The sequence below is a fragment of the Nicotiana tabacum genome, chromosome 1 (assembly GCF_000715075.1).
Source record: "Nicotiana tabacum cultivar K326 chromosome 1, ASM71507v2, whole genome shotgun sequence".
Lineage (NCBI taxonomy): Eukaryota > Viridiplantae > Streptophyta > Magnoliopsida > Solanales > Solanaceae > Nicotiana > Nicotiana tabacum.
In genome coordinates, this window is record NC_134080.1 from 53,253,018 (window position 1) to 53,266,551 (window position 13,534).

The window sequence follows — 13,534 nt, forward strand, 5'->3', positions numbered from 1 at the left end:
GCGAAGAGGAAAAAGGAAGCTGAGTCCTCAGAGTCAAATGACTCTACGCGAACGCGAGGCAGGAATGCGAACACGACGAAAGGAAAATTCAGTGCTTCACGAACGCGGATGATGCGTCGCGAACGCGAAGAAGAAATGGCCTGCAACTGCTGAAGCCAAAAGCCTGCAATCTTTCTAAGTCTGAAACCACTCCGAAACACCTCCGAAACACTCCCGAGCCTTCAGGGCTCCTAACCAATTATATGCACTAACTCAACAACATCCTACGAACTTAACCGTGCGATTAAATCGCCAAAATAACATCAAAACAATGAATCAAACCTCAAAATCACTAGTTTTTCTTCAAACTTCATAAACTTTCAAATTTAGAGTTTTAAGTCCGAAACACGTCAAACGACGTCCAATTTCAACCAAACTTCACAGAAATATCTTAAACCACATATAAGACCTGTACCAGGCACCAGAACCAAAATACGGGCCCGATACCAACACGTTCTAACCAATTTTCATTTCAATTTTCTTTATAAATTTCAAAAAAACAATTTTACTCAAAAATTCATTTCTCTGGCTTGGGACCTCGGAATTCGATTCCGGGCATACACCCAAGTCCCATATTTTCCTACGGACCCTCCGGGACCGTCAAATCACGGGTCCGGGTCAGTTTACCTAAAATATTGACCGGAGTCAAATTTACTCATTTTAATATCAAAGTTTAGCATTTTTCACAGAATTTCACGTTTAAGCTTTCCGGCTACACGCCCGGACTGTGCACGCAAATCGAGGCAACTAAAAATGAGGTTCTAAAGGCTTCGGAAGAACGGAATAGATAAGAAAATAGATGATGACCCCTTTGGATCGTCACATAAATAGAAAAACTAAATCAAATAAAAAGACTGAACAAAAAAGATAAAAAATAATTAACTATGTTTTGTTTTCTTAATAAATTTCGAATGGTCGGCATGCCATTTTACCTCTTTAATTTAAAATAACCTCGTGAGAGATATTGGAACAATACAAAAAATTAAAGTTCCCCTAATAGTTTGCAACAATCATAGGATCTATTGCAAGTGATATCAATTATGTCAAAAGTTTGATATATTTGTCTAACTATAAAGTTGCCTATGAGTAGCAAGAGTAGATCTATAAGTTCTCTTTGCATTATATGCTTTTCTTTATACATTGGTCCATGAATATTCGAAATTTCATTTAGAGTTCTTTCCCCTCTTTCTTCCTTCATTATCAGGCTAGATGGAAAAAACTTTACTTTGTACTTCATACAATGGACACAAGGTATTTAGGGATTGTATTTGTTTGACAAGTGAAAATTGTGAACTCAAAATATTGAATAATATAAGATTTTGGATCACATATATAAACAAGTCTCAAATAAATTATGTCAGTTAAAAGGCACAATGTAAAATTTCTAGTTCAAGACTAAATATATGTGTATTTGAAATTTAGCTAGTGTTTTGGAAAAAGATTTGGTTGAAACTTGAAAAAAAAGTTTTTGAAATTGTGTTGAAAAATAATTTTTGGAAGTTGAAGATTGTATTTGGACATGCATTTTATTTGGAAAAAAAAAGTTGAAGTTTTGTGTGTGGAATGAAATTTTCACCTAAAAACTGCCCTAAAGTAGTTTTTGGGAACTTGAATTTTTTTTTTATTTTTTTTCAAAAGCTGATCATATTCTACGAAAAAAATGATGTTTTCAAATTTTTTTCTTAGAAAAAATAGCCAAAATCAATGACCAAATGGGAGTTTAAACTGATGAGTTTACGTTACGCTTGATTATAGATTAACTTGTGTGAAATTTTGAAAAAAACGATTATGAATCCAGTCAAGGACCCAACTTGGGTCGTGACATGTGTGATACTTTCCTATGAAAATCTGGTATGGTTGATATTTTGTAGCATAGAGGAAAGAAAGAAATTGAAATAAATGAAATATAGAAACTTAAAATCTGAAAATTGATTTAATTTGCTCTGAATTGATTTGATGTGTAGATTTAAAAAAAAACATAATTAACACTAGCTTGTTTGATTATTGAATAAAACGACTCATATCAACCAGAACTGTCCCTACACCTATTGTTTTTTTTGTTTTTTTATTTTTAATAATTTTCTTTTTATTAAGTTTATCTTTTCTTCTTTTGGTCATACCAAAGAAAAATCTTATACAAATAAATGGTGCTAATCGAAGTGAACCATAGAGATTGCAAATTCAGCCGCAATATTCCCCTGGCCATCTCTCATTTTCAAATTTCCCATGAATAAAACAAAACGAAAAAGACGTAAAAAGAAAGAGAACCACTAATTTGCTCAAGAAAAATGTTTATTAATCATAGGGGTTGCTTCTTGATATATACAACAAAATAACGAGATAGTATGAGGTAATATAAAAATCAAAATAACTAATTTACTTTCTTTTATGTTCTATGTTTGGTAAAAAATAATTACATATTACAGTGTTTAATACACTTGTTAATTTGCAGCCGAATTAACTTTCGTTTCAGCATTAGCCTTGCAGATCTTTCGGCAAGTTGGTGTTCTTCATTCAAATCTGGTCTCATTTGGCTAAAAAAAAGGCAAACAACAACGACCTCCATTTTCGACCACTGTTACAGTGGCAAACCCATCGGTAACAATGGTGATTCCACAGCAAACAAAACAAACAAAACCTAGAAACTAAAAAAAAAGTGAAAATTTTATAGACTAAAAAAATAGTGAAAATGCATGTTAATATTTTGTTCTGGCGGGGATTTTCCATGGCTGATGGAGTTTAGAGGAGGAGGTCGACGGGTATGGGGTTCAGAAGAAGATGAGAAACGTGGGGGGGGGGGGGGGTCTTTTTTGTTTGTTTTCTTTTAAATATTATCAATTGGTGTAAATTTAGTATTTTCTTTTTTTTCTTGAGTTAGGACACGTGTCACGACCTTATTGGTGCATGACCTCACACATATTTTGAAAAACTGGTCAAGAAAAAAGTGGTGTGTACTAGCTACACTTTAGAAAGGTTGCATGTGTAATATTATTATCGTCCACAGAAAGTGTGTAAGGGGGGATTTGGGCCATAGGTTAGGTGGATACTTATGTATTTTGCCTTTTTGTAATTTAAGATTCAAATATAATTGTAGGTTAACGATTATATTTTCCTTGTATAAATCATATTAAGGATCAGGGGCATACGCAGAATTTTTTGCAAGCGGTGTCGATGCTAAAGAGACAGAGAGGCACAAATAACTGAAATATATATATATTTCGTTTTAGCTCACACAACCAAGCCTTAGCCTATTGGTTTAGCTAATTCTTTTCATCTATGTAGAGATCAGGAGTTCGATCCCGTAGGACGTCCATTTTTAGAAACAAAAAGAGCTCTAAAATTCATTAAAAATTCAGAGCCTATTGGGATCGAACCTTGATCTCAAACATGATAGTCAGTCGCTTAACCGTTAGGCTACGGATAAAGAATTTTCAGGCGGTGTTATTTCTGTTTATATGCAGTAATTTGCGTAATAATTATACACGTGTATAAAGTGCATCTGCCCCTGTTAAGGATGACTCGTACTATTGATAGTGCTAAGCGTCCAATACTTAAACAACACAACGTATAACAAATTTCTTATGAGCTAGTACTCCCTCCGGTTCACAATAAGTGATATTTTATCTTTTTATTTTGATCCAAAATAAGTATCTTTTTACGGAATCAAGAAGGAATTAATTTTATATTTCCAAAATTGCCCTTATTTACATATTCCAATGTGTCAATGTAACAATTAATTAAGATTAATTTAGTGAATACATCTTTTTTTCTCTAGGAATTTATATTTTCTTAATGGAAGTGTCACAGGTAAATTGTCACTTATTGTGGACCAGAGGGAATACTAATTTTTCTTCTTGTTTTGCTCAAATTTTGAAAATGGATGTTTAATATTGATACATTTCTATATCTAAACAATTTCAGAAGTGGTTAGTAGTACTCCCTCTATCTCGTATTAGCAGTCGTGGTTACTAAAAATAGTTATCTCAAATTATTTGTCATTTTAGAAGTTCAAAACAAAATTGATTATATTTTTCCTTTTTACTCTTAGTAATAATTGTTCTTGAAGATGGAGATAACACATAAATAAAATAAATATTCAATGAAAAAAGATTATATCTTATGACATAAATAAGGATAGAATAGTCCAATCTTTTTCCTAATTAATATTTTTTAAGGGGTATGTAAAAAAAAAATACGACACATAATATGAGACGGGGGAGTAATTTGCTAGTAGAGGTTTGGTTGGTTGGCTAAAGAGACACACCACATAAAAAAAAAAATTGGTGCAAAAGATGTTATATTATATAATATTAAGGTGGATCGTTACAAGGAGTAGGAGGCATCAAAAATAACATTTTAGGGGAGCGACCTCTAGATGGGTTGTAACAAAAAGGGGTGCTAGGGGTAAACTATTAGTAGCATCCGTCTCGGGAGGGTAACAAAAAAGCCCATCGATGGTTCTAGTCTGATATTGCGGGGGTAGGTTTCTAACAAAAAGAGTTCCCGAACGGTCGTCTTCAAGCATCTGATGTACAAAAGGCGATAGTTGATAAAAAAACGGTGATGATTGGTGAAGCCTCCATCTGCAAACCATGCTTAGTTAAGGAGTCAGCTTTCTAAAATAATGTTTTGACTTATATCCTTTTCATAATAATACTCCTATGCAGTTATACGATGATCTATTCATTAATTTGTACGAAATTATATATATATATATATAATAAACATAAATAGATGGATTAGAAAGACGACCCCAAGCATTTTAGTACACATGGTTGGAGAAAAAGTTACACCCTAAGTTTAGTGGCCATATTAATACAAGTATTAATGGTTATTTCTACTTATAAATAGATGGATTAGAACAACTTAAAACTAAACTAACTCTCATATTACAAATTTAATTTATTTCATTTAAAAAGTAAACAAACACATTTGAAAATATAAAACGCGTAGTAATAATTTATTTATTGTTTTGACAAAAATAAAACAAAAAAAATTATGAGTATAAAAAAACCCATGCGAGATGTAAAAACCAACGAACCCCACTACCATTCATCCCCATGCCCTGATTGATCCCCACCCACCACTTCCCATCTTCCAGCTCCCATTTCTCCTTTGCTTTTACTAATCACCCAAACTCTACACTACACTCCAATCTTTGTTCTCCACTTTCACTTCCACTCTCCCTCTCTCTAAAGTCATTCTTCACTTCTCTCTCTAGAAAATCACAAGTCATTCATTCACCATGTTTGATGACTCTGTATCTACTGTGTATTCTTCAATCTGGACATCCATGAATAGCTGGTTCACTCCCACTGTCCTTTTTGTTCTTCTCAATGTTATGATTGCTACCATTGCTTTTACTTCTTCTTTAGCTAACCAAAAACCAAATCACCCTCCCAAACAAGAACAACAACAACAACGTCAACAAGAACAAGATTACTCACAAAATCAGTCACAACAACAACAACAAGAGCAACAACCTTATAAACTCACTAGATCTCCTTCTATTCTTCAACGCATCAAATCCATAAATTTCTATAACTATAGATCTCAAGAACCTGTTAAAGATTACAACTTTGACAATCCCCATAATCAAGAAACTACCTTTGAACCACAAACACATTACATTTTCGAAGCAGCTCCAGAACATACTACCATAGTACCAGAAACAACGCAGTATATTTTCAACCAATCCCATCATGAAAATGCTCAAAAAACACAAACCCAGTACGATTTCCATCAAACCCATCTAGAGAATCTCCCAGACGCACAAACCCAGTACCTTTTTCAACACACCCACGAACAAGAACTCAAAAATATGGATCAAGATTTCAACTTTCAGCAAACCCATCAAGAAAATATTCAAGAGAAATCGACCCAGTACATTTTTCAACACACCCATGAACAAGAACTTGAAAATATAGACACCCATTTCGATTTTAAGCAAACCCATGAAGAAAATGAGGTAGAAGAAGAGGAAGAAGAAGGTGAGTTGAAGAGCTTGGATGAAGTGTACAGTCAGTTAAAGGAACGTCACGTGAGTAGGAGCAGATCAGATACAAATCCATCGGCTGGTGAAGCTCCAATAAAGTTGCCGACGAAGATGAAGAAATCAGCAAGCATGAAATCTCCATTTGCACATTTTGAAGAGGAGACCATTGTTGAAGCTCGCCGGCCGGCAACTACAAGGGAAAGGAATGTTAAGACTAACAATGGAGACATTAACGAAGTTGATGCGAAAGCAGATGATTTCATCAACAAGTTCAAGCAACAGTTGAAATTACAGAGGTTGGATTCAATTCTCAGGTACAAGGAGATGATTGGTAGAGGGAGCTGAAAGGTATAAATTTCTGTTTTTCTTGGGTTCAATTTGCAATTTCTGGTTAGTTTTGGGGCTGTTGTAGAAATTGGAAAAAGTAAGATGGTGATGGGATCTAATGCAAATCCAACTGTTGCAACATTTTGGTCAATGTCTTGTCTTTTGGCATTTGATAAATCATGGGTTTGTGGATGGGCATTTTAGTAATTTTACTGCTGCATTGCCAATTTATGGTTTGCAGTGTCTGATAATGTGGAGAAAGACTTTTCTTTGGGTGGCAAACTATAGATTGGCTAATGTTCGAGGGCTCATTATGTTGTTAGAGCTAATTACAGTTTACCGTGAATTTAGTCCACATTTTAAAACTCTCTGTTCAAATAGGTCATCTTTTTAAACTTTTCTTCAACAAATGTCCCCAAAGAATCTCCATTTTTTCTGGTTGTTAATGTACTTTTGGGAGTTTTATTGTTCCTCACGACTGTTTATGATAAGAAAATGTAGGAGCCCGTTTGGATGGTTTGTTTTAAGTGACTTTTAAGTAAGACATAAGTTAAGGAATTATAACTTTTGGCTTTTAGCTTATTTTTGTCATTTTAGCTTAAAAATAAAGTGCTTAAAAACAATTTTTTACTTAATCCAAACACTATAAAATTATTTGGCTTAAAAACACTTAAAATAAGTCATTCCAATTATCAGGGTTATTAGTATCACGTGTAGTTTCATGTTTTTCATTTGAAATAGTTTGGAGTCGGCATATCTATCCATGTTCTATATCACACATGTTACCTTTCTCATTTCTTTTCACAATACAACAATAAACATTCCAGTGTATTCCCACATTTCAGTGTATTCTTATAAATGGGATCTAAAGAGGGTAGGATGTAGCAGCCTTACCCTATCCTAGATTTTTTTCACAATAAATCCATTTTTAAGGAGTAAAGTTTTATTGTGTCTTAACTGTCAGCAGCTTAACAAGAAGATAAGTGTCTACTAACTTAAGGGTAGATGAAGTAGACAGAATGTGAAAAATTTGTTGTTAGATGAAATTACACTAATAATGCAGACACCCTTTTGTTACACCAACAAACTCAAAACTCATGTAATCCTAAAGGTGGGATCCAAGGAAAAGTAGGGGGATCCAAGGAAAAGTAGGGTGTACGCAAACCTTTGTAAAAAATTATTTTTAATAGACAGGAAACTATAGTCACAATAGTGGTGAAAAGAACAATAAAAAACCCGAAGCACAAACATCCTCTTACTTAAACTTTTAATTCTATCATTATGTGTGAGATACTGAAACTTAAAGTAAAAATATTAATTCATTAATGGGAGCAAGGGCTGGGAATTATTGCACTATTTTTAAAGAGAATTTAATGGTTTGCACTATTTTTAAAGAAAATTTAATGATTTGCACTACTATTTTTCCTTTATTTAGGGGCAATCATATAATCATATGATATTACGGTGGTCATGGTGGTTAGTGGGGCCATATTTAAATGGTGACAGCTAATAACAAACACCTTTCACAATTTTTTAATTTATGGGAATTTTGTTGATAGGTCCCAATCACAACAAGTGATATGCGACCATATGATCCAAAGTTAGGCCTTTTTCCTTGGTCACTACTGGTTAGAGCATCTTCTAGTTAGACTAAGGGTGTTAACCGGGTGGATCGGGCCGAGTTGCTATTTTTTGGACCCGTACGGGTTACGGTCCGGACCGGTTATGGGTTGAGGCTTAACGGGTTTAACGGGTTCGAGTTCATCCATAAAAATTGAACCGTACGGGTTGAGGGGGTCGGGCCGGGCCGGGTTTAGTGTATTTTTTTTTATATTTTTTATAACTATTGTAAGTTATACTAATACTTTGTATTAATTTAAAGATTACAAGTTATATTAATACAAAAGTATTAATATAAATTGCAAGTGCTACATTTATTTCAAAATTCAAAACTAAAGTTTGCATTTAAAAAGTAAATTAACAAAAAATAGTAAAACTAAATTTTCATGCATAATAAATTAACAATACTTCAAATTAATCTAACAAACTAAAACATTAAGCATAAATACGTCTAATAATTTTAAAATAACACAAATTGTCTTAAAATCTTAAATACGAATTTTCGGAGGACGCTCAAGACAATACTTTATATGCCTCCTTAAACTGCATGTGCCAGACTCTGAACGAAAATTTAAGACTTGACCACAGTTCTTGCACTTTACTTTCTGACCTTCTTCATTTTCTTCTACCACCTCAAAGTGTTGCCAAACATATGAGCGCACTCTAGAAGTACGAGGCATGATTTAAATTGAATTGAGATTTGAGAATTGAGAATTTGAGATTGAGACTTGAAATCTTGAAAATTGGAGAATGAGAGAAATTGAGATTGAGAAATGAGAGTTGAGTGAAGAAATGAAGAAGAGGGGGTGTATTTATAGTTTTAGAGAAGATTAATTTTGTAAATTGAAAAAAGGTTAAATTTTAAAGAAAAAAGAGGTTATTAATACAATTAACCCGTTGGGCAACGGATGCCTGTCAGGTCTTACCGTTGCCAACGGTTAGTGGGCCCCACTTAATTCAAAAAATTAAAAAAAAACAAAAAAAAGAGATTGTACCGGGCCGGGCCGGGCCGGTTTAACCGGTACACGGTACTGTTTATGTGGACCGGGTTTGACCGGTCCGGTTAACTGTTACCAAAATTTAAACGAACCAACCCCCTCTACCCCTCCTACCCAGCCCCACCCGCCCCCCTATGTACCGGGCCGGTCCGGTTCCGGTTTTAACCGGTCTGGGCCGGTCCGGTTACGGGTCAACCCGGCCCGTTAAACACCTTTAAGTTAGACTAAGACTAGAAGTTTCACTTTTTGTTGCAAAAAATATTAAACAAATAGTGCTATAAGATTCTTTGTAAGTGCATAACATAATGTAGTGTCATCAATTATAACAATATTATTTAAATATATTTTTCTAAGGATTAAGCAATTACACCATCAATTATTCAGATGGGGCATCTTCTTGTATTAATTTGTTTATGTTTTTGTTAAACTATTTAGTTCCTCTTCCTGTCGGCAAAGTGATTACACTAATATTTAATTCTATAAAGAGACAGCTCACTGACTATTATAATATTGAATTAGTGATAAAAAGACAACAATTTTCGAGTTAGCACATGGGGTTTGGAATGGACAAAAGGAGAAAACAATTGTTCACTCCCCTACTCGACTATATGACAAACAAGAAAGCAAACACCTCGCTATTGTTTGCCTAAAAATGAAAAGTTATTTGGATTCTAACTTTTACTAAAAGAGAATAATTGTACTAAATGGATTATTTGGAGTACGTAATAAATCTAATTCCAACGAAAGATTTATCCTACAATTATAGTACGTAGTACAATTTTATCCTTTTTGGATATGCGTGGATTTGGATTACAATCTGTATAATGGGGTCTTAGAATTCTTAATCTGTAGATCACAAATATTTTGACATTTCAAGTTGATGACCAAGAAAACATTGCCCTTGGAAAATTTGAGTTTAACTATCAAAAAAGTTTATTCAATCAGTTTAGTAGTAAAACTCAAACGTCCAAAACTGAAGTTGTTGTTTAATAATCGCAGCTTCACTTTGTAACACTGGTTCCAACTTGGCTTGACTTGGTTTTGTAGCAATTAGTTAAGTTTGATTCAAGTTAGTGTCCAACCCCATGGGTTTAAAAAATAAAGGGCAGTACGATGCACAAAACACCTTACATTCACGCAGCATTTGGGGACGCAGTATTCGGGGAAGAACTGCATCCAAGGGGCATTATGTAGACAACCAAACCTAATGCAAGTATTAATAATTACTTTCATGATTTGAACCCGTGACTTACTTTGTCGTCGTTCCAAGACTTCCCTTCTCTGACTCCGGGGCTATATGATTCTCATTTCTATAGAAACTCATTTCATTTGAAAAACGAACCATATTATCTAAAGAAATACAAAAAGTAGTACGTAATAAAAAAGGAAAGAAGAAAACCAGAAACATATCACAAATACCAAAAAAGTTAGGATTTAGTTGGGGAGGTAGCAAAGGTTGGAAGGAACAAAACTTGTCCAGTCTCCAAAAAACACAAATTGCGGTGTTGTGGATATGTATGACTGAAGTCTGAACTATGAAACTCAATTCATTCTGACTTCATCTTTTGGAACTATGCATATTTTAGGAACTGCTGTTACTGTTGCTGTTGCCTGACCAACTTATTATAATATCTTGAATTTTGTTGGCTTTTATTAAATCATTGTATACGAGTAAAATTAAGCTCATGGTATACACCAGCCTCCAACAAGATAAGCTAGGCTCGAGACATGATGACAAGGGGCCGATATCGAGGCGAAAGTTTCGTCGAGTCGGAATCCGAGGGCATGATACCTGCCCCCGAGAATTCCGGATTGGTCTCAACCTCGAATGACTTCGGGGAGCATTATAACAATCAAACATATGGAAGGCCGAAATATCCGTGACCGGACGGATATCACGGCGGGGATCTCGGCACGTATCGATAAGGAGCCGACAATCAGTTAATCAGAAGATTTTTTACCTTTTATAGAGTTGTACCTAAGGTAAGACTCCTACAATAAAGGGGGTCTCATAATTCATGAAACACATTGCAACACGCGTTCCAAGGCAATAAATTATCATTTTCTCTATTATTTAGCTTTTTTACTTGTTCATCAGTGTTGACTATAGCGAGCTCGGATCGAGAGTTAACAATTTCACTAAGGCTGAAACTGTGTTATTCGTATGGTTTGAATTCATTTTATCTTTACTTGTTTAACCTAATTCAATTTATAGCTTTGTGTCAAAATAATCCGCGTATCCTTAAAATCACTTACAAATTCAATTGTTATCCGATTTTGAGGGTAAACAGTTTGGCGCCCACGTGGGGCTAAGGATAATAGTGGTTATTTGACACAAACCTCTATAACACACCCTATTTTACACTTGTTCTTTGGAGTATCTTTGATTTCAGGTTAAAATGTGAAATGTCGAACTCCCAGGCTACCCCTTTAAACGTGGATGTTGTATCCGGCCACCATGGAGAGAACAACAATGTAGCACCCGGTAACGAGGTGCCCCCTGTGGACCACAAAGGAGTTCCAGTTGTAGACCTGATCGACGCTAGCTCGCATGTGGCCATCAATGCAAATTTGCCTACCGATCTTGAGAACAACATCCACAGAGAAGTCCGATCGATTGCACAAAATACGCACGACGGCGAAGATGATGGGATTAACTTACGGGTGATCTTCGAAATGTTACAGGTGCTCCGAGTAGGATTGAGCCCGAGTCGTCTAGGAAGTCACCAGCAGAAATGAATCGATCACAGAGAGACCAAATGAAAATGAATCAGGGACCAACACCGAGATCATAAAAATGCTCGAGGAGCTGACTAAACGGGTAGAATTGGGAGAAAAGAAAATCGAAGCCAATGATAAAAAAGTAGAAACCTATAATTACAGGGTCGATCAAATACCAGGAGCACTGCCGTTATTAAAAGGCTTGGATTCCAAGAAGTTTGTTCAAAAACCTTTCCCTCCGAGCGCAACTCCGAAGCCTATCCCTAAGAAGTTCTGCATGCCCGAGATTCCTAAGTACAACGGAAAAACAGATCCAAATAGCATGTGACCTCCTACACGTGCACCATCAAAGGGAATGCCTTGGAAGATGACGAGATCGAGTCTTTCCTGCTGAAAAAGTTTGGGGAAACTCTGTCAAAGGGAGCTATAATATGGTATCACAACCTACCTCTTAATTCTATTAACTCATTTGCTATGCTTGCAGACTCCTTCATGAAAGCACACACCGGGGATATCAAGGTCGAGACCAGGAAGTTAGACCTTTTCAAAGTAAAACAGAGGGACAATGAGATGCTCAGAGAATTCGTGTCCCAGTTTTAAATGGAATGAATGGACCTGCCTCCAGTCGCGGACGATTAGGCCGTTCAAGCCTTTACCCAAGGACTCAATGTTCGAAGCTCATTGGCTTTACATTAGTTAAAACAAAATCTGGTAGAATATCCAGCTGTTACTTGGACCGATGTACATAATCGGTATCAATCAAAAATCAGGGTTGAAGATGATCAACTTGGGGCTCCTTCCGGGTCCGTTTATCTCATCTGAGCCGTTGATAGAGTCAAGAGAGACATCGATCGTGAACCAAGATCGAGCAGGGATCGTTATCAACCATACAACGAGGACCAAAGAGGTAACGGATCTGGGCGAAACACCGTGAGGAATGAAATGAGGAGTGATCGAGGTCAAAACAACCAGGGACTCATGAGCAAAAACAGTTGTGACAGCCCATCGGACCTAAGGAAGCACCAAGGCTTTTAGAATACAACTTTAATGTCGACCGCCATCGCATTTGCCATCGGACACATCAAGGACACCAAATGGCCTCGACCTCTACAGTCTGATCCAGCCCAAAGGGATCCTAATCTAATGTGCAAATATCATGCCACTCATGGACACACAACAGAGAATTGCCGCCAATTAAGAGAGGAAGTAGCCCAACTATTCAATGATGGCATCTCCGAGAGTTTCTAAGCGAACGAGCCCAAAACCATTTTAGGAATAGAGATGCTAATAAACTGGTCGAGCAGGAAGAACCTCAGCACGTCATTAACAAGAACATTGGCGGGGTCAACATTCCCCAAGGTCCAATGTTAAAGCGCACCAAAATATCCATCACAAGCGAAAAACGGACTCGGGATTATGTGCTTGAAGGAACCTTGTATTTCAATGACGAAGACGCTGAAGGGATCGTGCAACCCCACAATGATGCACTGGTAATATCTGTACTCATAAATAAATCTCGAGTTAAGCGTGTGTTAATTGATTTAGGTAGCTCAGCCAACATCATCAGATTGAGAGTCGTGGAACAGCTCGGTCTACATGATCAAATCGTGCTTGCAGTCCGAGTTCTAAACGGATTCAACATGGCATGTGAAACCACCAAAAGGGGAGATAACATTACCAGTGAACGCCACTGGGACCATCCAGGAAGCAAAGTTCTATGTAATTGAAGGCGATATGAGGTACAACGCTCTCTTTAGGAGGCCATCGATACACAACATGAGGGCAGTAACCTCTACTCTACACCAAGTGTTAAAATTCCCAATGCCAGGAGGGA

General features: G+C 36.1%; 1 protein-coding gene across 1 annotated transcript; it reads left to right on the forward strand.

The window, feature by feature from the left end:
* The first annotated feature begins 5,084 nt into the window (after positions 1 to 5,084).
* On the forward strand, positions 5,085 to 6,502 carry LOC107790886 (uncharacterized). The gene has a single exon (XM_016612859.2). The coding sequence runs from the start codon at positions 5,285 to 5,287 to the stop codon at positions 6,377 to 6,379; it is 1,095 nt and encodes a 364-aa protein (XP_016468345.1). The 5' UTR covers positions 5,085 to 5,284; the 3' UTR covers positions 6,380 to 6,502.
* The last annotated feature ends 7,032 nt before the right edge of the window (positions 6,503 to 13,534 follow it).

Bases quoted from the DNA above. Each gene is read 5' to 3' on its own strand.
- LOC107790886 (XM_016612859.2), top strand. From the start codon at position 5,285: ATGTTTGATGACTCTGTATCTACTGTGTATTCTTCAATCTGGACATCC.